The sequence below is a fragment of the Nannobrachium achirus genome, assembly GCF_963921795.1.
Source record: "Nannobrachium achirus genome assembly, chromosome: 13".
Taxonomy (NCBI): domain Eukaryota; kingdom Metazoa; phylum Chordata; class Actinopteri; order Myctophiformes; family Myctophidae; genus Nannobrachium; species Nannobrachium achirus.
In genome coordinates, this window is record NC_137833.1 from 10,068,729 (window position 1) to 10,093,657 (window position 24,929).

At 43.3% G+C, this 24,929-nt stretch overlaps 3 protein-coding genes across 4 annotated transcripts in view; 2 read left to right on the forward strand and 1 right to left on the reverse strand.

Moving 5' to 3' along the window:
- Positions 1 to 4,605: 4,605 nt before the first annotated feature.
- On the reverse strand, positions 4,606 to 24,071 carry sult6b1 (sulfotransferase family, cytosolic, 6b, member 1). Its single transcript, XM_080741200.1, has 10 exons — positions 23,941 to 24,071; positions 20,022 to 20,228; positions 18,443 to 18,518; positions 17,103 to 17,299; positions 15,955 to 16,067; positions 14,772 to 14,861; positions 11,743 to 11,869; positions 11,456 to 11,550; positions 6,910 to 7,066; positions 4,606 to 6,150 (listed from the first exon to the last, which is right to left on the reverse strand). Exons 2-10 carry the CDS (start codon positions 20,089 to 20,091, stop codon positions 6,023 to 6,025), a joined length of 1,053 nt encoding a protein of 350 aa, XP_080597326.1. The 5' UTR covers positions 20,092 to 20,228; positions 23,941 to 24,071; the 3' UTR covers positions 4,606 to 6,022.
- LOC308296679 (nuclear pore complex protein Nup85-like) lies at positions 8,347 to 10,215 on the forward strand (the record flags this gene model as incomplete). The annotated part of the gene is made up of 1 exon (XM_080740007.1): positions 8,347 to 10,215. One exon carries the CDS (start codon positions 8,347 to 8,349, stop codon positions 10,213 to 10,215), a length of 1,869 nt encoding a protein of 622 aa, XP_080596133.1.
- slc30a6 (solute carrier family 30 member 6) overlaps positions 23,049 to 24,929 on the forward strand; it is a 69,217-nt gene continuing 67,336 nt past the window's right edge. For both annotated transcript variants that reach the window (XM_080741198.1, XM_080741199.1), the window contains exon 1: positions 23,049 to 23,268. In XM_080741198.1, coding sequence (XP_080597324.1) covers positions 23,052 to 23,268 — 217 coding nt within the window. In that variant the 5' untranslated portion in view covers positions 23,049 to 23,051. The remainder of the gene's footprint in view (positions 23,269 to 24,929) is intronic.

The following is a 24,929-nucleotide window of genomic DNA, read 5'->3' on the forward strand; positions in this document are numbered from 1 at the left end:
CATATAGAACCACACACAGCAATAATTTCATCCAACTTAACATTGAGGTGCCCACAATATTTATGTGCCCACTGCCTAGTTCCCAGTCTTCCTGCACCCTTATTGTGAAGGGCTGAATGTAATAACCATGTTATTGTCTCATTGTGTGAAATATCATAATATTCAAAACAAATATTTGACTCCAATTGATTCCCCACACAGTATTGACTTGATATAGCAATAAAAAATATATATATATTACACAGCAGTTGTGGGAAAACTAAGACATTGTTCAAAAAACACAATTCCGATTTTGGTCATTTTGGAAATAGGGCAAAACATATATTTTTCTTCAATCTACTGTCTTGACACTCTAACCAAAATTGTTCTATAAACCATAATCTACAAATTGGAAGTGAAAGAAACTTTAACACACATTTGAAATGAAAACAAAAAATTACATGTACAAGGAACCCCACTAGAAAAAAAAAAAAAAAATTACATGTACAAGGAACCCCACTAGAAGGCAGACGTTTCTAAACCGTGCACAGCATGTTTCCGCGTTGGTTAAAATAGCTGATCTACAAGCTCACGTTGTCTCGTGGATGCGACGCGTTGTGAGCTTGCAGATCAGCTATTTTCGCCGTGCAACACGTATAGGACAAAGTATAGTCAGTCAGGCTTGCGAGACGAGGAGGAGATTCACAGTGCATCAGCAGAGTGCAGACAGCACGGCATATCGGAACGTTCACGAGATGCAGTAGGCACTGCTGCGTGCTGCTGCGTGCAGTGCCTACTATTGGAGCATGTGAATGAAAAGAGAGACGAGAGGAGCAGAGGACAGATGACCGCGGAGGCACGGACCGCCGCATGAACGGCCGACGAACGCCGACGAACGTCGTTCACGGGCGTCAGAATGACCGCGTTCGACAATATCGTTCATCAAGCGAAAACAATTACGTTCAGTTCACGTTCGCCCAAAATATGAACGTGTTCATGAACGATCGTTCTTTGAACGCGTTCGGGTACAACACTGATTGCGCAGACGCTGTACCGAGCTTCCGGCGCCACAGCCGAGTGTGATTTACAAGCTCACAACAGGCTGCATCTGCGACGCGACGTGAGCTTGTATGTCTGCTGTTAAACCGGAAGTGTGGCGCAAACAGGTCCAAATAATCTCCAGTAAACTCCCGCGGAAACAGGTGGATAAATATCATTGTAGTAAAAGTAATACTTCAATCTACTTAATGAATTTACTTTTAAATAAAAGGTCAAATGCCAAAATGGCTCAATAACAATTGTCTAAACCTAATCCTTTCATTCACCTAAATGGCTGGATCCTCATCACTGATATTTTACTAATGTGGGATAGTAGGTAAAGTCATTACTTTGGTTAAATGTAACATTGTGAGTGTGACAGTACCATCACCATGTACACACAGTTGCTCAGTAATAACCACTGTATACAAGGTCTGCTATTTCACTCGTCACCAAATCTCTTCGTATATATAGTAGATCTACAAGCTCACAACTTGTCACATTGCATTGTGATCTTGTAGATCTGCTATTTTGGACAAATGTTTCCCAAAGGATTGGGTATTCTGGGGCTATTTGTAACTATGAACACTGATTATAAATTCACTTAGATTACGAGTTTCCAATATTCTTTTGTGTGGGGAATATAATGCTTAGTATTCAGTGAGTCTTAATTGTATAACATAATTCTAAACATACTTATTGACTTGTATATTAGTATATAAACATTCTTATAGTATAGTAGCATATACACAGTCATACTTACTCCACAATTCCTGCACTTGTCTCTCAGCAGCAGTCAGCCTGGTTTCTATGGTAGTCAGCCGAGGAAGATGGGCTGAAATCAGAACAGCATTTGCATTAAGTCAATCATACAAAACATATGTGTTTGAGTAAGTAAGCTTTACATGTGGATTGTATGAATCGACTATACAGTAAATTACATAATCAATATCTATTCTCTGAGATCAATTAAAATAATTAAAGGAGTAGTTCACCCAAAAAACACTTAATAATTCGATGACCAGCGGGGTCTCCGGTAGTCTCCATTGATTCTTCTAACACAGAAATGATTTGCTCGGAGATGCGACGAAAATGAAAAACATCTCCAAGAATTCAAGGCTTCATGGGATGTGTAATTGATAGAAAATAAGGTTCTTTAACCCCAAAGTAAGTCCCTTTTCAACACTACTCTTGTACTTGCATTCACTGAACACCATCCTGTTCAAATTACCTTCACTTTCTTCCTTCAAGTCTTCGACCTGGGCTTCACCGGTGCTCATTCTGGTCTTGAGACCTTCTACTTGACTCTCACTAGCACTAAGCCTGATCTTGAGACCTTCAACTTGACTCTCACTAGCACTAAGCCTGGTTTGGATATCTTCAACATGTCCTTCGCTGGTGCTGAGTCTGGTTTGGAGGTCTCTCACATTGCTCTCACTGGCACTCAATCTGGCAGACATTACTGAAAAGATATTGCAGAGAAACATTATGTTACAATATGAAACATTTTAAATACATTTCCACCTTTACAACTTTTTCAAGCTCCAGTATGACCATGCTAACCTGCCATGAACATCCCCTGCTTCTTGGCTTCTTCCTCCATGATCCTCATCTTCTCCTGCTGCATCACCACCATGTCTCTCAGCTTCATCAGCTCCTTCCAGAGGTCAGGTTGTAAGAGGACACCTGGTTCATCATTGCTCTGTCTCTCATTGACCAGTCCATTGTGTCCCTGAGCCTCAGTCCCAGACAGACAGAACAATAACACCAGCAAAGCCTCACAGCCCTTCATCCTGAAGCTGAGTCACTGAAGCTACGCTGCAGCTGCCTTTTAACCTCTCCATCCTCAGAATCTAACACTGGATACGTCATTGTACCCTGTGGAAAGTTAGTGTACAGGACACTAAATAGTGTCACCACCTGAGAACTCCAACATGTGGTTTGATAAGAATCTGGCAAGGATGAATGTTCTGACTCTGAAAGGAGTGGGTGTGAATATATTTAATTTATTCAGCTGTTGTTTTATGATGTGATGTGCCTCACTGAGTTTAAAGAGAGAGAGAGAGTGAGAGAGAGAGAGAGAGATTATTTATTTCAGTTACCGAGAGAGACTGTGTGTCAGTCTGTCTCAAATCATCCTGTTCATGTTTCAGTTCAAGTGTATTTCTTTCTTTGTTCTAAATGTCAATAGATCTGCAGGTAAATGATTTACTTTATTTATGTCATGTAACACATTTCATACAACAATATGATTGATACCACGATACGAGTTATTTATACAATGCAACATTCAGGCATAGACTTAGTGTGCTTCAAAATAAATAATAAAATGCTAATGTAGAAAGGTTAGTTCAGAAGAGAGCAAATGGCCAGCCTTCTGCTGTACTGAACTGTGTGTGTGTGTGTGTGTGTGTGTGTGTGTGTGTGTGTGTGTGTGTGTGTGTGTGTGTGTGTGTGTGTGTGTGTGTGTGTGTGTGTGAGTGAGTGAGTGAGTGAGTGAGTGAGTGAGTGAGTGAGTGAGTGAGTGAGTGAGTGAGTGAGTGAGTGAGTGAGCGAGCGAGCGTGCGTGCGTGCGTGCGTGCGTGCGTGTGTGTGTGCGTGTGTCACGTTTACACATGACACACTTTATCAATTCATTCTTCACCTGTTTTTATAATATCTTAGAGTTGTTATTATATCTTAGTGTTTTGGTTATAATTCCCGGTTCAATCCCCTCTCCCACTTGTGTTATTGTCGAAGTGTCCTTGAGCAAGACACTGAACCCCTAACTGTTCCTGATGAGCAGGTTGCCGGTTGGTGCCTTACGTGGTGTCCTCTGCTTTCAGTGTGTGAATGGTTAAATATAAAGCACATGCATACGAGAGAAAGTGCTTTGGAGAAAGCTGCTGTATAAATGCATAATTTACCACTTTGTTTTAATGGATGTAATTGTATTTGTAAGAGACCAACACAGTGTTAAACATTCTCGGTTACATTTGATGTACTGTAGTTAACTTATTGTTCATTATCATCATCTGTTATTTTTCTATCAGCCTGTTTGTTCTGCTTTCACTGTATGTTATGTACAATGTGTATTATATTCAAAACTGAGTTTATGATTCTCTGCCTTGCTCAAAGACTCTTCTGCAGGGCAGACCAGGGAGTTGAACCAATTACTAGTAATACATGTTCATAATATTCTGTTGTTGTTGATGTGAGAGGGTTAATAACATTACTAAGAGGAAGACTAAGCTCATGTTTGTGTCTTGAGAGATTATTCTGTGGTTACTTTATAAATGTGTGGGGACAGCGACGCCCGGTGGCCACTTTAAACTACTGCAAGGAAGATCAGAGGATCTTTTGCTTTTATATATAACCAGTTAAGGTTACAGAGAAAACTTATTTTGTTGCTTTAACTGTTTTTAATTTAAACAGAATGTTATACGAACAAGAAAAGCTATTTTAATTCAAACCTTTGACTTACAAATGACATCTTTGTGGAATGTGATATAGTTTTGCTGAGATGTGATGCTGGTATTTGAAATGGCACTGTTTATCCTACAATCATTATTAAAAAAAGAGTAAAGCCGCACACTCGTAGCTGCCGATGCACATTTATTAGGACTACAGAGAATGAGAAACCCTAAATCCTACAATCATTAACATGTTCATTTCATTTCATGTTAGAATGTTGTCATTGATACAATGGACAACGTCAACCAAACACAAACAACAGCCTAATAAAAGCATAATTCGTTGTTAACTGTTCCATGGAATCACACTTATTCCTCCGATTCAGAGGCTTCAACAGTGTTGCATACAGACTACAGTGGGTACAGGCTAATCTACATATTAAACATGTTTTATTTTCTACATATTCTACTCCAGTCATTCACAACATTTTGAATTTGAAAGGACCCTCAGTTTGAAATCAATCAGACTGCAGATTTGATATAATGTTTATCCCAGGGACCTCAGTCTACTGTAAAATACTCAGTATTTTATTCTAACTCTGAGAAAAATGCAACCAAATGAACCCATAGCTGTCAACACACATATGCACTCCCTCACACACAGTGGAAGCCAAACTTAATAAACGTAATCTAGGTCATTGTTACCCAGTGGAAAGTCAGTACACGCTGGACACTAAATAAAGTCATGGACCTGAGAGTTCCAACATGTGGTTTGATAAGAACTGACAACACTGAATGTCTGCTTCTGAACAGAGTGGCTGGGAATGTATTTGATGTAAATCAGCTGTCTTTCAAAATAATATTGTAGGGTTGTTATTCTGGTGTGGTTTATTGTTGCCTCTTCCTTATATCATTTATAGTATAGTATATTTTAGTATAGTTTGTTGATTACTTTTGACATTTTTTTGAGGCATTTAAAGTCCTTAAATTGACATTTGACTGTCATCTGGGGACCCCCTGGTCCCGACCCACAGGTTGAGAACCACTGTGTTAAGGTACAGTCATCATCAATCATAATATGTACTGAATGCATATAAACAATGTTTACAAATCATATAGTCACGATCTGACGGCTTAGGTTATTATTGCTGTTCATTTGATGCATTGATGTAGATGTATTGATGTATTACCTTGCTTATTGTAAATCGCCCTGGATTGTATCTGCCTAAATTACTGTGGTACTGGTTACAGCATAATATACTTAAACTAATTTGTACTGTCATCGTAAGAAAGAATTCATTTGCAATCACTTAAGCCCTATATACGTAGTTGACCGGGGTCCCCCACGGCCTTGTACTAAGTCTGCTCCTTTTTTCTCTAAATCTGGTTGTCAGAAATAGTCAACCTACAAGTTGTACAAGCCAGTAGATTATGTAGATGTTGCTCAATGTTCACCCCAAATAGGGAAGCTAGAGTCGATGTGGTTAAAAAAAAAAAAAAAAAAATGTTCTGGCTATTTTTTTCCCCCCTTTTTTATGTGGAATGAGATCTCTGGTGACAGTGGAGATGGTAGTTGATTTCTCTAGACACAGTGCAGCTGGTAGTTGAGTTCCCTACTGACAGTGGAACTGGTAGTTGAGCTTGTGTCCCAGCCTGGTTCCTGTCAGGTGTTTGCTGAAGACCTGGTCCATCTCAACACTCTGTTCTGGTGTGAAGTGACTCCTCCAGTCTCCTACTGCACCTATACAGTACAGAGACAAGAACAGAGAGCAAGCTGAGAGTTAAGACAGCATTGGAGAGACAGATAGACAGTAGACAACTGAGAGGGAGACAGGGTAGGAGAGACGGACATTAGGACAGCTGAGAGGGAGACAGTAGGAACACACACACGCACGCACGCACACACACACGCACACACACACACACACACACTCACACTCACACACACACACACCAGTGTTGATTTTGTCGACTAAAATTATGACGAAAAATGTTTGTCGACTGCGTTTTTTTCACTGACGAAAACTAAATAAAAACAAAATAAAAACTAAGCTGTGATGACTAAAAATGAGACTAAATATATTGACAATTTCGTCAACAAAATAAAAACTAGACTAAAATGTTGGGGAGGGACTAGTGCTGAAGAGAGTAATTTTATGTTTGGTTGCTCTCAGGTGTTGCGTGCTGAAAATAGCAGATCTTCAAGCTCACAACGCGTCGCGCTGCGTAGATCGGCTATTTTCAGCACACAACCAAGTGTAAAATCAGTCACTACGATGCCATCAAGGCCTGCCAAAATACATTTTAGTTGACTAAATCAACTGTAGATTTAGTCGCCATAAAATCGCATGATATTTAGTCGACTAAAATTAGACTCAAACTAAAACTTTTCAGGTGACTAAATTAGGACTAAAACTAAATGAGATTTTATTCAAAAGACTATGACTAAAACTAAATCAAAATTTGCTGTCAAAAACAACAATGACACACACACACTCACCTTTCCTGAAGATGACATTGGCCACCTTGCCGTGGGTCTCCATGGACTTGTCCTTCATGGCGCTGAAGGTGCTCTGCTCAGAGATGTTCTTCAGCTGCTCCGCTGTCAGCCTGAAGCCAAAGAACCGGGACATCTCACGCACCCCCCGCTCCAGGTCCTAACAGCCAATCACACCACAACACACACATTGATTGATTGATTGATTGATTGAAGACTTTATTAGAAGTTTGCATAGGAAAAGGTACAGTTTCATGACGGTACAGTTCACTGGTACAAGGTCTACTAAAAGGAGATCCATGAAAAGACTAAGCTTATTTCCACAGGAAACCATTAAAGTATCTCATATAACATTGAATGACAGACGAATAGAACACATATGCAGTAGATATGTAAAGAAAAAAAACGAGAGAACAAAAAAGAAAACAGTAAGTCTAAACAAACAGTAAGTATATACAAAGAAGGGGCAGGGGAGGGAACACACACACACACACACACACACACACACACACACACACACACACACACACACACACACACACACACACACACACACACACACACACACACACACACACACACACACACACCATCATCTGACATCTGTACAACCTTGGATTACGGTTAGGGTTGGGGTTAGGGTTAGGGTTGTGGCAGGCAGTGGTGTAAAGTAACTAAGTACTTTTATTTAAGTACTGTACTTGAGTACAATTTTGAGGTATTTGTACTTTACTTGAGTATTTCTAATATCCAATACTTTTACTTCTACTCCACTACATCTCGGATCCAAATATGTTACCTTTAATCCACTACATTTATTTGAAACTTTAGTTAATAGTTACTTTGCAGATACATTATGATATTATAAAACATACAAACCACTTTAGCCCTATTTTATACCTTGGCTCATTTATACCTTGGCTCACAACGTGTCGCGATGTTGTGAGCTTGTCGATCTGCTATTTTCAAACATATTGTACTTTTACTTAAAGTAATTATTAATTATTAATTCTGGACTTTTACTTGCAACAGAGTACTTCTATATTGCAGTATTGATACTATTACTTGTGTGTGAGTGCTTTTTCCACCACTGGTGGCAGGTTGGTTAGGTCAAAGGTCGAGAATTCACGAGAATGGGACATGGATGGACGGACGGACAGACGGACGGATGGACTGTTTATCTAAAAACCCTGAAAACTCATGAATGTCGTCTGTCTGTCTGTCTGTCTGTCTGTCTGTGCCCCTTTTATACCCCTTATATAGAGATAACTGAAGTCATCAATATTACGTCATAGTACTGTCATCATATACTGGCCTTCGACTACTATGATTATGCTTACTGCACCAAGTAGTCTGAAAGAGAACGGAATGACTGAGGCATGGTGCTCCATGTAGTTAATGTTTTGACCTGTTTATCCATTGCATCTAAGGCATTCTCTTATGGAGGGCGTTGACGTAGAGCCCCCGACCACCATCTTTCCTGAAGCCAGGAAGCACTCGATGAGGACGGACGAGGATATCTGCTGGCCCGCTTTACGGGAACTCTTCAACGAATACCATGACATCTTCATTGAGCTGCAGACCGTCCAGAAGAAGGACTTGCCCAGGGAGAAAAAGAAGAACCATCTCGTCAGCATCAGTAAGAACTACAGATCCGTCATACGGGCCTGCGTAGAGAAGCTCCAGAAGGTCGCGGCTTCGACGCGGGACACGGAACTGGCCGACGGGGTCGGGCGTCAGGCGTCCGCCCTGCGAGCCATAGAGTTGATCTGGGATCTGTGTGAGGTGCTGTTCGTCCAGGCTGCCCCGGAGGGCGCCCTGATGCGCCACCTGCTGGACTGGGCCAGGCTCCACAAGGCCGACGTGGAGGAGGAGAAGAAGGAGGTTAGAGGGGCTCCGTGGACCAGGAGCCCCAGGGAGCCCCGCGGCCCCTGGGAGGTGACGGTGAAGAGCTGCGTTCTGCAGGGCAGGCTGGAGGACGCCCGACAGACGCTGGCGAAACAGGCCGCCCGGCAACCCGCGGCCGGGGACATGTTCCGACTGATGGACCACCTTCTCGGCCGGATGCCTGTCTACGACGGCACGCGGACGCTGGCGGAGTTCGGCGTGAAGTGGAGGCGGTGGCACGAGCTGGTCGAGCACTGCCTGTCGAACAGCTCGTTTTCCAACGGCCCTCACCTGGAGGTCGTCTGTAAGATCCTGGCGGGGGACGAGGGCACGCTGCTGGCGCACAAGGACCTGCTGGGCACCTGGTACCACTTCATGATCGCCAGACTGCTCTACTCCTACCCCACCGTCCAACCCACCGAGCTGTATCGCCACGCACGGTCGTGCATAAGCGTGTTTCTGGGCTCGGGGGGCGTCCCGGAGCCTCTGGACAACATTCTGCTGGCAGCCTTTGAGTGTGACGTCAACCAGGTCATCAAAGACTGCGGCGTCGCTCTGAACAGCCGCTGGTTTGTGGCTCACCTGACGGATCTCCTGCATCACTGCAACCAGTTACGCTCCCGCGATCCGCACCTCGGTCCCGAACTGAGGGAGTCCCTCCTGCTGGAGTACGCCGCGGGTCTCTTAAGCCATCCCAGCTTGTGGCAGCTGGCGGTGGACTACTACGACCACTGTCCAGTGTCCGGAAGAGCGCGCCTGGCGCGGCAGATGGAGAGCGCGCCGCTGGACACGGAGGACGAGGCCCTTGAGGTGCTCCGGCTCTGCAAACAGAGGCGGATGTATGAGCAGGCCAGGAGCGTCTCTAAGGTCATGGCCCAGCGAGCTCTGAGGAGCAGTCGCCTGGGACCCGCTCTGTCCTGGGCCGTCAGGGCCAAGGACGCCGCCCTCGCCACCCTGGTGTCCGAGAGGCTCCTGCAGGACTACCGCGCCCGCGGGACCTTTTCGGACGCGGACCTGATCGACAACCTGGGCACGGACATGCTGCTCAGCGACAGGCTCACCTTCCTGGGGAAGTACCGCGAGTTCCACAAGCTGCACGAGGAGAAGCGCTTCGGGGAAGCCGCGGAGCTCCTCGTCTTCCTCGTGGCGGCGAAGATCGCGCCACGCAGCTTCTGGTGGACCCTGCTGGCCGACGCCGTGCCGCTGGTGGAGCAGAAGGAGGTGATCTTCTCAGCGGAGCAGACCTATGAGCTGATGGCCTTCCTGGAGGAGCTGACCTCCCCGTTCCAGACCGACGCTCCCAGCCCAGACGCTCCCACACAGGAAGGAGACGCCACCAAAGTGGAGCTCTTCAGGCTGGCATTGGCCAGGAATCTTTCCATGGCCATCGTCAAAGAAGGGACAAAGACTGGCAAAGCTTGATTTGCAGCAATGTGTCATAAAAATCTTTCAGGAAGAAAGCCTGGAGGAATGGCGTGTACCTTATCCCTCGGCCGTGGATTTATACCTGCATCCGTGTCACTCTAGATTTTAACCACTTTAACCATCATTTTATGCTTTAACTATTACATTTAAAAAAGCAGATAAACAAGCTCACAACGCGGCACCGAGTGTAGGTAGATCTGCTATTTTTGTGAAATCATGAAAATGCACATCTTTGAATTAAGGCGAACTCAAATATTTGCTTCTGGGGGGTCCCTGATACATAATATTTTGAGATGGGGGTTGATATGAAAAGGTTTCAGAACCACTGACATAGAAACCTTAGAAGGATTTAGAAGACATTTATAGAATCGGGTCAAAAATATTCAAAGACTTGCACACATTGTTCAGAAATAGCAGATCCGCGCTGGAAGCTTCTATATCTGCTATTTTTTAATAGTTAAAGCATAAAATAATGCTTAAAGTAATAATGTATGGGAAATGGGACAGATCCATGTTGATGACATGACTGTGTGATGACATACTGTGTACCGCTTTGCGGGATTTTCGGGCAAAATGAGTAGGTGCAGTGTCCAAAAATGTGTTTTGCAAGAATCGGCCTCATGGTGGCGCTAGAAGTGGGCCATGTGAGAAATGAGGGGTGGAGGTTGTGGTTTGGCAGCCAAGGAGTGTGTGTGCAAAGTTTGGCATGGATAGGGTCAACATTTTTGTCTTAGGAATGCGCCAAATACAAATAAACTAGACCAGGTCAACCTGGTTGTGCCAGACCCCCTGTCTGTCATCATCATTTATGACATCATGCCTTTTGTAGGCATGTCATCATCATGTCATCATCATATATACCCTTTATATAGAAAACCCGGACAGACATTTGCTTATGTAGGCCTACCCATTTCATGGGTCTGGCAAATATTATTGAACTCAAGTCTCCATGGCGTGAGTAATCAATTGAAAAACATTCATTTTGGGGGTGAACTACTCCTTTAATGAAATTAACTCATAAATAGCACCGCTTACTTCACACTAAGTGTGATTTTATCATAAAATGAATGTCCTACTTGATCATATTAGTGTCACACAAAAGCATCAAAGGTAGCAGAACACGTTTTGAGCTACTTATTGAATTTGAATCCGTTAAAAAAGTAACCGTTTTGGACATGAAGAGGTCTCCACTTGACAGAGATAGTGTGGAGGGGTCACGTAAGGTAAGAGCTCTGACCTGTTTTAACTCCTCGTAGGTGACGACCATCACGTTAGGACTGCTCATCCTCTTTTCCCATGCCAACGCATGGTCAAAATATGAACCCCATGGAACTGCAGACACACAGACAGACAGACAGACAGACAGACAGACAGACAGACAGACATACACATTGAATGTACACCACAGACAAGATGACTATAACTAAATGCTGCTAAATTTTATTCAAGCGACTATGACTAAAAGTAATTCAAAATTCGCTGTCATTCACAGTACAGTACAGTACAGTACAGTACAGTACATACCGTCTCCAGTCATGAACTGCCTGTAGAAGGACTCCCAGGACTGGACAGATGGAACTACAGGGTTGTTTCTGGAGAAGTGATACATCGACACCAATGTGTCTTTAGGGTTCCTGAACATCACCAACATCTGACACAAACACAGTACAAATACACACATACATACATTTATTCCATTTGTGAAGGAAACCCGATAAACTGCAGGTCTCATATGAAATTCTCCATAACTGTCTGAAGACACACATTCCAATAGACCCCAAGTACTTTTCAAAACCATCAACTCCATTCTAAGCCCTGCTGCCTCTGCCGCCTCCACTCCCACTCCCAACGTAGACACCTGTGAACAATTTAGGAACTTCTTCACAGACAAAATCGCCAACATCAGAGCTCTCATATTACCCCCAGCTTCATACCATACCGTAATACATTTGTCATCAGGCCAATTTCATAACTTCCTACCTGTCTTATCATCCTACTTGTCTGAGGTGGTCTCTCACCTAAAACCCACCTCCTGCCCCTGTGACATTATTCCCTCCCGGCTTTTCAAAGATGTTTTCATGATCACCTTATGCCCCCTCATCCTGGCCATTGTTACCAACCGTTTGGAAGCGGGAGTTGTCCCCTCCAGCTTCAAGCATGCTACCATTCAACCACTATTGAAAAAGCCCGGCCTGGACTCCAATGATCAAAACAACTTTAAACCCATTTCTAAGCTACCATTTCTTTCGAAGGTGCTAGGAAAAGTGCTTTACTCACAGATCTCCTCATATCTACACTCTTTCACCATCCTAGATACATTTCAGTCGGGTTTTAGGACCCTACACAGCACTGAATCGGCACTGCTAAAAGTGCAAAACGACATTCTTTTAACAGTTGACAACGGATCTTGTGCTATTTTAGTCCTCCTCGGCCTTAGTGTGGCCGTTGATACCATCCATCACGCAACACTTTTAAAACGGTTGGAGGATGAGGTTGATTTTAAGGGTCCAGTTTTAAAATGGTTCACCTCTTATCTGCAAGATGGTCCGTTTAATGTTTAATGTAGGACTTGTCATTGTTATGCCAACGACACCCAATTCTACATCCCAGCCACACCCGACAATGCCAGCCCAGTTGATACTCTGTTAAACTGCCTGGGAGATGGCAACTAATTACCTCCAGCTAAACGAAAATAAAGGTCATTATCTTTGGCCCTAAAACCTCAACCACTGTTACGGACAAGGTTAATAAAGGCTAGAGCCATTGGAGTGGGGATCTGCATTGGGTTCTATATTGGGTGTGCACGCCTGTCTAGGTCCCTGTCTGAAGATTCCTGCTGCCGTTACGAGTGGAGGAGGGTTCCTGTCACTCTGTCACCTCCAGCCAATCAGCGCTCTGTCCGTCTGGTCCGCCCCCTATAAAAGCACCATGAAGAAGTCAGTCATGGCCGCTGTCACTCTGTCTGGGTAGCTATGAGTGTAGCTATAGTGACAGCGTGCCCACCGGAGCAGGTGTAAAATAGCCGTTTCTGATAGCCTTTGGGTGTTGTGTACAGGTTGCTCTTCTGAGAGTCCATGTTAACAGTGGTGAGCAGGGGTAAGTTTAGTAAGTATTCACTGTAGCATTCTCACTGTTAGATCACTTATGGGTGGGTTACCACTTTGTACACGGTTTGGTTAGAGTAGATAGTGTAGACAGGTAGGGAAGTGTTTGGGTGTTAGGAAGTCAGTTAGCTTTGGGAATTAACATTGTTAGCTCGGGAGTAGAATTGTGTTTTGTTTGTTTCCCATGTCGGGTGCCCGCCCCGCCCTGTCTCACCACTGAGAAGGCAACCTTTGAAGTCACAATTACCTGTTATTCTCTGTAAATATCATTGATTATTGTAATAAAACCACTTTTTGGCATATACCACCTTGCCTTTGTTACCCCGCAAACACCCCTAGGCCCTGTGGGCGTAACAACCACACGCCTCTCCCAAGCCCTCGGCCCTCTGCAAAGTAATCTGAATGGCTCCATAAAAACATTGGTGTCTTGTTTGACACAGCCCTAAACTTTAATTTAAAGGGAAGTTTTTATCAGCTTAGAACCATAGCAAAACTAAAATTTTAACTCACGCAGACCTAATCACAGTAACCCACGCTTTCATCACCTCATGTTTAGATTACTGCAATTCATTATAATTGGTGCTGCCACAGTCCACTATCTCCCGTCTACAAATAGTACAAAATGCCAGACTCATTACCGGAACAAGAAGACATATTACATCGGCACTGGTAAGATTGCACTGGCTACCAGTAAAATTCAGAATTAATTTTAAAGCCTTGCTCTTTGTTTTCAAAGCCCTCAATGGGCTAGCCCCCTCTTATATCTCCGACCTCATAGACTATCCCCCTGCCATCCGGTTACTCAGATCATCCACCCAGAAACTCCACTCACCCTATACAAACCTTGTAACAAAAGGTGATCGTGCCTTTTCCTTCGCCGCACCCACTCTCTGGTACAATTTAAACTTCACATAAAGGATAGCCCCACGGTGCCCCCACCATTGAAGTTTTTAAATCTAAATTGAAGACCCATCTTTTTACCTGTGCGTTTAGCATAGTATGAGGTGTGTTCGGTGTTTTGTTGGTGTTTATTTTGTATTGGTTTAGTTTTGTTTGTTACTATGTTATATGCCTGTATCATTACTCTGTAAATAGACCAAGGTCTACTTTTGTTTATTGTCTTTGGAAAGAACTTTGGGTCAACTGCTGTTGTGCTATATAAATACAATTGACTTGACTAGTATCTGTAGTATCAATATACACACATATAGGCCTATGTTGTATATCAGGTGTGCCCAAAAGGTAGATTGTGATCTACCAAGATCACAAAGGCTGTGCAGGTGTGCAAGTGTGTGTGTGTGTGTGTGTGTGTGTGTGTGTGTGTGTGTGTGTGTGTGTGTGTGTGTGTGTGTGTGTGTGTGTGTGTGTGTGTGTGTGTGTGTGTGTGTGTGTGTGTGTGTGTGTGTGTGTGTGTGTGTGTGTGTGTTTGCGTGTGTGCGTGACTTTGACCTTGGCGTTGCTGGTGTAAAAAGAAGCTGGGATGTTGTCAGGGTGCAGGTGGGTCCCCAGGAGCCTGGGGGAGGGGCTCTGGTCTACCACCTGGGAGGGACACGAGAACATGTAGAACATGTAGAACATGGAAAACAGAGCATTTACCCTGAAACACTTCTGAAACAATCGTACTTTGTAGAAACAATGTACACACACACACAGAGCAATTACCCTGAAACACTTCTGAAAAACCTTTGAAAAACAGCTGCTATTTGTGCACAAACCTTCCTATGTGGATATACCTGTATAGGCCAACTGTTCCAGACAACAAATGCACAATTATTATGGTGTTGTGAGTTAGATTTGCCTCGGTTGCAATGTAACAGCACTGAGAACTAGAGATGTTACCGATCAATCGGCAATGATCAAAAGGTAAATTCACCGATCCGATCGGATATAGGTGCATCTGATCAACCAGCCGTTCAGTATGCCCACTTGAGGCCATTTTGGGGTATTGATTTCCACAGTGCTGAAGGAATAATTAGTTACTGCTATGATAATAAATACATAGTAATGCTGGTAAATAACTATAAGGCAAATATATACATGAATTCATGAGTGAATGAATGAATTAAAGTTAAAACATTAACATTTAGAAAATATAAATAATAACTTGATCGGATCGGTGATTGATCGGTATCGGATGATCAAACTTTTTTGATCGGTGCTCGGTGATCGGTTCCAAAAAACCTGAGAACACAATCATTATTCCCTTCAATTTTACATGCATTATTTTAACATATGTTTTCTCATGCCAATAAAGACCAATTGAATTGAATTGAATTGAATTGAATTGAATTGAATTGAATTGAATTGAATTGAATTGAATTGAATTGAAGGGTTTTGAACGGTCAATGGAGGCTCTTGGGCTGATCGAGACCCTGTGAGTGCACAATCCCCACATATTGTCGCGAGAGTGCACAAACTCACATGGCTGAAGCACGATTCTGGCGGTGTGCGCGTCTAATTGAACCTCGTTTGTAACACACACACACACACTCACTCACACACGCACGCACGCACACACACACACACACGCGCACACACACACACACGCACACGCACACGCACACGCACACGCACACGCACGCACGCACGCACACACTCACACACACAAACACGCACGCACACACAGTTTAACCTTTAAGAGCTCTGGTCCGAAGAATTCCATGAGTGGAGGCATCTTGGACACTGCATCAGCACCTGTAGCTGCAGCCACCATCTTCCCCACAACACCATAGATCCAGTTGAAACCTGACACGCACGCACGCACGCACACACACACACACACACACACACACACACACACACACACACACACACACACACACACACACACACACACACACACAATCAGGCTTTTATGAGCACCCTGAACAGTTTTTAATTTGCTTGATTCAATATTTAGATATTTGATGTAAATGTTACCAGGCCCTCCTCCTCCAGGGCTTCTCCACACACACACCCATTGTAACTTCAAACTCCATTTTAACCATGATAGATTGATTGAAAATACCCATTCTTTTTTCTGGTGACTCATGCTACCGTCCTAATACGTGAGCAGGCCGTGTTTTTTTTGTTTTCATTTTTTCAATAACCTTTTTCATTTATTTTTAAACTTTTTTTTAAATTGTATTTCATTTTTTCAATTTTCCCCAAGTAATTATGAAAAATAAATGAAAAAACACGCCCTGCTCACATATTAGGAGGGTGAGTCACCAGAAAAAATATGTTAACCCAGTCAGTCCAAGAGATCAGATGGACAGACTTTATGTCTGTGATTAATGTATTTTGCAACTATTGGATGGATATAACAGTAACATCAGTAGGCTATATGACCAGGGGCGTCACACCAAATTCTGGGCCCTGGGTACAAGGATTCACTGCGGGCCCCCCATGAATGTTAACTATTGAAAAATAGCAGATATACAAGCTCAGTGAGCTTGTAGATCTGCTATTTTTGAAAAATCTTGAAAATGTGCGCAATAAACCTATGTTTCTATGTCAGTGCTGCTCAAACTTTTTCATGTCAAGGACCCCCAAGATGATATGTATTTGGCCACGGACCCCCATCTCAAAATATTTAGTTCCAAGGACACCCCAGAAGCAAATTTTTAGTTACAAATGTTCGCTTAAAAAATATTCAAATATTACAAATAAAGATTTTCACCACTTTTCAAAAATAGCAGATATACAAGCTCGCACCGCGCTGTGAGCTTGTAGATCTGCTATTTTTCAATAGCTTAAGTTACTAGGGCCCCTCCACCTTGGGCCCTAGTGACTACTCACCACATTTGGGATAGGCCACCAGCAGGATGTCATCGTGGCGGGCCTGCATGTGCTCCAGGGCTCGGAGGTGTTCCTCTGGACACATGACGGCGGGGTAGAGGACTCCCTTGTAGCGGTACAGCTTCTCCTCGTCGCTCAGGGCCTGGGCCCGCTGTATCTTGGACTGCAGCTGGTCCACGAACCTGCACTCTGACCCCCTGATAAAGACAAAACAGCCGATCTGAACCAGGGTCAAATCAACGAATACTAACGGAAACAATGAAAACTAGAGTTGAAAAATCTTTTTAGTTAACTAAAATGACCGCTGAGTTCAGTGGTGTGTTCTAGACTTTTTTTGAGGGCATACTATAATCTATAATCCGTGGCTATTCGTGTGGCCAGGGCATAATGCCAGTGCATGATGCCTATCAAATACGCTAATTTGAAAGGTTCACGAGGGCAGACTCCATTCATATTTTTATTTTTCCGACAGCAGACGCTGTATACGTGCGTTACAGGTAGAACACAGCACTGACTGAGTTACAGAGTACCATGAGTTTATGCCTGACTTCGCCTAATTTATACTTACCGGTATGTTGCATTGCAGTGTTGCTTGTAGACAAGAAATTATCTTCAAACTACGCAGCACATTGCATAGTCTAACTTGAGCTTTACTGTTAGATATACAATAATTAGTTGTATAACATGGTGGTGATGTGATTATATTCAGAACTCAGCATGTAGCCTCTGCCTTTTGAATGAATGACAGACATGCTAATATTGTATAATATAAAGGTTTGTAGAGGGAAAAGAAGAGCAGACTAAAGTACAGTATTTGACAGTTCAAGTAGTTAAATGTCTGAAAATACACATTACTCCAACATGATGACAGTGCTGTCAAACAAGTCTTAAGGCCCATTCCCACTGGGCCAGATAACAGATAAAAAAATCTCTTTCTCCAGATAAAAAAATCTCTTTCTCCAGATAAAAAAATCTCTTTCTCCATTCAAGTGGATGGTAAGATACAGATAAAAAGAATATCTGTCACAGATTAAAAAAAAAAGTCTGTGAACATTTTTAATCTGCAACACCATTTGTATACAATATGTACAGTAGTTGGGGTCCCTGCTTCAGCTAAGGGATCCTTGGCCTGAAAACGTCAAAGACCCCTGATGTAAATTAACAGAAGGAAGGGTTCTGGACAATTAACCGCTTATCAAATTGTTTTCGACGAGCACTCCCTTAGGTCATCGGCGACGGGGAGTTTGAAGTAATTTGGCCGTAACGTTCTGGTGATACGTGAACTGCAGACAGACACACACACAAGTGTACAGGAGATGCATTTATAGTAGGATACTTACGCAGCAGCATCTTTGGAGCAGCTCTGGTCGTCTTTGACCCATTTGTTTTCCGGTGAGTCCTCACAGGAGTCCACCTCTATAGAGAAATGACACAAACAAGACAGATTATACACTCATTACTAATATACTGTACTGTATATTATATACAGTATATTGTTGCTGTCGGGCAGAAACCTATTATCTCCATGTTTTAACTTTTAGTTTTTTCCTTAAATTAACGACACTGCATCAGTACCTGGAGCCAACATCTTCCCCACAACACCAGATCCAGTTGAAACCTAATCTCTCAAGACAGACTTTTATTTGGCGATGGTTAGCCAGATTGGTTGAAACCTGACGCACGCACACACATGCACGCACACACGCACGCACGCACGCACACATGCACACACACACACACACACACACACACACACACACACACACACACACACACACACACACACACACACACACACACACACACACACACACCGGTGCTCACACTTGGAGCAGCTCCACCTCTCTGTAATGAACTTAAACTCGTTTAACCTGTAGGAAATAATACAGCCCTCGGCAACGTCTCTGCTCCGTCATGCCAATGAGAATAAATTAAATATCTCCAGGCTCTTATCTCCTTATTTAAAGTTTTCCCTGTAAGTTAAAATCCTGTTTGATCATATTACAAGCGCCAGACAAAAGCATCAGACGTACTTTTGCTGTTTTTCTATTTGGATCTGGAAAAGTAACAGTTTTACAGACAACATATATGCTACCAGGCAAAGACATTGTATGACATGTCCAAAATAAGGACATTGAAAGTGGTTAAGTGTGTCTGTGTGTGTTTTATAAATGTCTAATAAATTAAAGGTATTAGCACTAGTAGGCTTGTGACTAAATGATAACTACTACTACAAAAACTAGAGAAAAAAAGGAAAGCTTTTGGACGGACATGGTTTCCTCCTGACAATAACACAACAGTGTGCCCCCCGCCCTTTCCTCTGCATGCGCGCCTCACCCACAAAATCTACTTCTTACCAAAACACAGTTGCACTTTAATCTCTTATTGAAGGCTAGATTAGATTAGACTCTAATGTCCAAGAGCCTATTTGTTTTCACAGACCATTCTACACAGAAATACATAATAAACTCAGTAGCAACATAGCAACACACAGCCATGGGGGTATACTATAGACGATACTCTCCAGTAACACATCCATACTTCGTAGTAGACAGTGTCAGCGAGGCTTTGGTTTAATGTGGCAATGGCAGAGCAGTCATCCATGTGAACCCTAGTAGGCCTATCCCTAATCTGGGCATGTCATATCTGACTGGGCATGTCATAACATGTGGTGAAAATAGGCAAACATTGGGTGAAACAGCCGTTTAAGTCCTACATGTCCGTCCACATGGCATGCACTGTGAAGTGTTGATTGAGAGGCTGTGGGATGTATGGCCGTTTTCAGGCTCAATCTATTGTGCAGTTTGGGCATTCTGTCACAAGCTGGCTCTGTTTTGAACAACCCTTTGGTGCAAATAGCAGATCTACAAGCTTACTTGTGTGTGTGTGCATTTGTGAATGCGTGTGTGTGTTGCTTACCAGGTTCTGCTGCTGTAAAGCCAAAGCAGACAGCTGTGACCAAGAGAAGAAGGGTAACTCTGGATGTCATATTGTTGTCGGTGAGGTGAGGTGAGGTTTCCTCTGCTCTGCTGTGGACAGGAAGTGCTGAACACAGCACTGTTTCCAAGATCAGACTTTGAACTCTGCTCTGGGTAAGAGCTCTTCGGTGGGTCGTCCAGGCATATGCTGCATCATAAACATAAGAGTCATGAGATTAATGTTAACAATATTGGAATTTCACTTCCTTCTTTTGTTGCTGCTTTCACACTCACTCACTCTGCGCCGTGGCCTCCTCCCCGTAGCTTTCACAGACATGACGGGACATGAGGTGATATCGATATGAGCCGTGACTGACGAGACCTGGCGTTACCCAAGGAATCTAAGCACAACGGTGGGGGCCAGTGGTGGTGGGCAAGGAGGTAGGGAGCGATTCGCTGTGTTCACTTGGACCGCGCGGAGGTATCATATATCGTGACATAACTCGGTAGCGGCCCTGAGGCGGCTCATGCGACCGTCGCAACGCTCGACATGGCGACTCGCTCGCTAACACTCGCTCGGCGGTGTCTCTTGTGGCGTATGGTCTCTTGAGACGGCGCACCTCCGTTATCATTTGTTTACTTTACATTTTTTCCACAACAGTAAGTGTGACATTATCCTGGTGCATTTGGTCCAGACATTGTCCATCTTTTTCTTGCAAATCTTACATTTCTCTACATTTAGCAAACTAATACTCAGTTGATTGGGGTTTGCTCTGTACGGTAGGCTACTTGGCCCACTCTTTGGGTGGCCACACCCTCTACACCAAATCTCTTAAGTCCCCACTCTACAAGCTCACACGGGGAGGGGGTGACAGGGGTCAGCCTCTAACGGGCCTTCCAATGTAAAATCTTCAAAGTGTGTACTGCAGACCGTTTTGCCCGCCACTCGGGGTAGCCTTGCGTCCACTGGCGGGGTGCCCACCCAGAACCCAAATAAACCCAATACCTGGCTCTCCATCCGAACCCAGGCAGTTTAAATGCTCCAGTCCACCGCTCACAGAGCAAATTCTCATTCTCTTTCCCCGCCTAACGTTGACCTGTATGGTTGGCAGTCATGCCTACCAGTTCCCACCTGATGTTGTGTGGGAGTCCAGACTGCTCCAGACCGTACTGAATAACTGACAGCTTGCATAACGTCTTCAGGCTAGGACTTACGTAGATCTAGGATGTACAGTTCATTACATAACGTCTTCAGGCTAGGACTTACGTAGATCTAGGATGTACAGTTCATTAAGTGGGGCGCAAGATCCAAACGTGGATGTGATCTCCCACCATGCAAGAACGCCTACTATACATCCATGAACACGGGTGTTTCCCCTTAAGCCGGCATCATAGTCGCCTGGGCGGTGGAAGGCTTTACACCGCGGTGTAGTCTTTTCGAGTCTTTTTGAGTCATGAAACTACAACGTTACATCATTCCTCGCGGTGGAGAGCTTTACACCGCAAGTCCCAACACATCTCTCTGTTTTTACTATCAGACAGACAGGCTCTACACCCCGTTCACTGATTGGTCGATCTAGACCAGTCAGTCACGGTGTACAGGACTCCACCGTGAGTGACTATGATGTCCTGCACTTATTTTCTGACTTGAGGTGGAAAGCTTTCCACCTCAAATTTGCGGTGGATAGCTCTCCACCGTACACTCTGATACGGGCTTTAGATTCCACCTTCTTCCAGGAGAAGGTATCTGGACTGAATTTCCACAAATCATTGAAGTAGTTGAGGTTCTCACCACCGTATATGTACAGCTCTCCATTGTAGGCAAAGGCTGAATGATCACCGCGTCCTTCAGGAAGAAGCTGTGCAGGAGCGGTGAGTGTGAGACCGGCGGAAAAAATGAGGGTGATCGAACGGCCAAGAGGGCGAACAGACTTGTTACCTGTAGGCCAACCAGTGAACTGTACTCCCATGAAACTGTACCCTTTCCTATGCAAACTTCTAATAAATACTTCAATCAATCAATCAATCAATCAATCAATCAATCAATCAATCAATCAATCAAAACCACTTCAGCCATTTGAAAATAGACAATCTACAAGCTCACAATGCGTTGCATCACGACACATTGTGAGCTTGTAGATCTGCTATTTTCAAAAGATTTGTATACATTGATTGGAACTTTTTGTACCTTTTGATACGTGATACTTTTGTAGCCTACTTTTACTCAAGTACATTTTTGAATTCTAGACGAGTATTATATATATACATTCCAGTATTCAATACTGGAATACTTAGTATTGATACTTTTACATTAATTTTTAAAACATTTGAGTACTTTTTCCATCACTGCTTGCTTGGGGGTGTAGTAGTTTTATGTTGAAGTCTCAGAGCGGAAGTACCGGTGTGTTGAGGGGAAGTGAACTGAACTAAAGATGGGATTTATGGTTCTTTGAAGTGAGCCGGATCTCTGGGATCCGTTCCTTTCAAAGAGCCGTTCAAAAGACTGGCTCATTAATTTAGTTACTTTAACTTTGTAGATTTTGATTATGAATTTATGATTACAAATTAGGCTACTTAAACCCTATATACATTTCAGCCATTTGAAAATAGCCAATCTATAAGCTCACAATGCGTCGCGACGCATTGTGAGCTTAAGATCTGCTATTTTCTAATGATTTTTCTACATTTTATTCATTGGAAAACTTGTGAAATGGGACATTCTGTATAATGAGTACTTTCTACTATGTCTATTGGTACTTTAGTGCATTTCATACCAATACTTTTGTACTTCAAGTACATTTTAATTCTGCACTTCTACTTGTGGCAGAGTATTGCAGTAGGCTATTGATACTTTTTAGTTTTACACAAGTAAAGAATGTTTGTACTTTTTCCACAACTGTTCATTAGAAAGGAACGGCTCCCTCCCTAGTACTGCGAACCGGATCCCGTCGTTCATTCCAAAGAACCGTTCAAAAGACTCGATTCGTTCGCGAACGTCCCACCTCTGACAGTGAACACAGTGAAGTGAAAGATGGCGATGGACGGGCTGATGTCCACGTCCTCACAGGGACCGGCCTTCCTCCACCACCACCACGGGCACCACCACCACGGGGACCCGGGGGACTACTACCCCAGGAAGCTGGGGCCCAAGCCCGACGTGGTGCCGTCCGGCGTCACGGAGAGGAAGGTCAGCCCGCTGGACCAGCCTGACATGGTGTCTGTGGACGTTCTCAACCTGCACCACTCAGGTCTGTTTATGTGTTAGCATGCTAAAGGCTAACCTCTACCTCTCAGGTCTGTTTATGTGTTAGCACGCTAAAGGCTAACCTCTACCTCTCAGGTCTGTTTATGTGTTAGCACGCTAAAGGCTAACCTCTACCTCTCAGGTCTGTTTATGTGTTAGCATGCTAAAGGCTAACCTCTACCTCTCAGGTCTGTTTATGTGTTAGCATGCTAAGTAAAGGCTAACCTCTACCTCTCAGGTCTGTTTATGTGTTAGCATGCTAACGGCTAACCTCTACCACTCCGGTCTGTTTATGTGTTAGCATGCTAACGGCTAACCGTGCCTGCTTGCTGGGCGTTCAGTGTTGTGGTTATGTTAGCATGCTAGCTAAGCGGCTAACTGGACCTGAGTGCTTGCTTTGGATGTCATTCCAGCTGTGCTCTTATCTTTATTGATTTTTTAATCTAATCTAAATATTTGTACAAATATATTATATGTAATGAATGAACCAACAACACCACAATGTAGATATGCCCTGTCACAAGTAAAATCCTGTAATCTGTAAAATAATAAAGCTGTCTGCTGCTGCCAGAAAATTGTAGTCTAGTAGTAAAATATTTGCCCCTGATATATGAACAACAACAACAACAACAACAACAACAAACAACCCTAAATTGTACTTTAGCACCTGTCTTACTTGCATATTGTCTCTGTCTTGTGGAAACCTCTTATTCTTCAGGCTCCAAATAAAAGTAAATACATGGCAAAAGTAACAAATCTATAAGCTCAAAACGTGCAGTGTTTCTCTCAAGCTTGTAATGGTCTGCAGCTGCACGTTGTGCAAGTCAATACTTGGCTGCAAATTGCGTCACTAGATTTATTTTTTAATATGTTGAAACTAGGGTTGCAATGCCTCACATTGGCAGCTAGCCGCAAATTGCAACACTAGATTGTTTTAATCCGTTGAATCTAGGGTTGCAATACCTCCCATAGGCAGCCAATGCATCAAAACAGTTTTTTGCTATCTGATTGTATTAAATGACGTCAAACTCACCAATATCGGGGCTGAATGGAAAGCTTGGAGTATCCTCTTTCTATCTGCAAAGTGTTTGTTTCATAAAAACCCAACATAGACATGTTATGAGTTAAATCTGTCAATAAATCCGAGCAGACATGTTTTGTTTTTTTTCTAAGTGTTGAACTTTGGAAGCGCTCGTCTTCTATAACGCCATGTCCTGCTGCCTCCTGCATTAGGTGACATTTAGAACCAGCTGGTACACAGGACCGCTGAGTGACTTCCCAGTTCCCACAAGCGCTTCCAAACTCCAGCGCTTAGACAAAATAATCACCTGAAGCCAATTTCTTGATAGAAAGTAGCTCCTAACATGTCTACGGTGGATATTTATGAAACAAACACTTTGCAGATAGAAAGAGCATCATTCAAGTTTCCATAGAGCCGGAATATTGGTGAGTTTGACGTTGTTTAATACAATCAGATAGCAAAAAAAAAAAAAAAAAAAATCTAGTGTTGCAATTTGCGGCTAATTGGCATCCAATCTAATTGTATTAAACAACGTCAAACTCACCAACATTGCGGCTGTGGAAAGCTTGAATTATCGTCTTTCTATTTGCAAAGTGTTTCTTTCATAAAAACACAACGTACACATGTTATGAGTTACTTTCTGT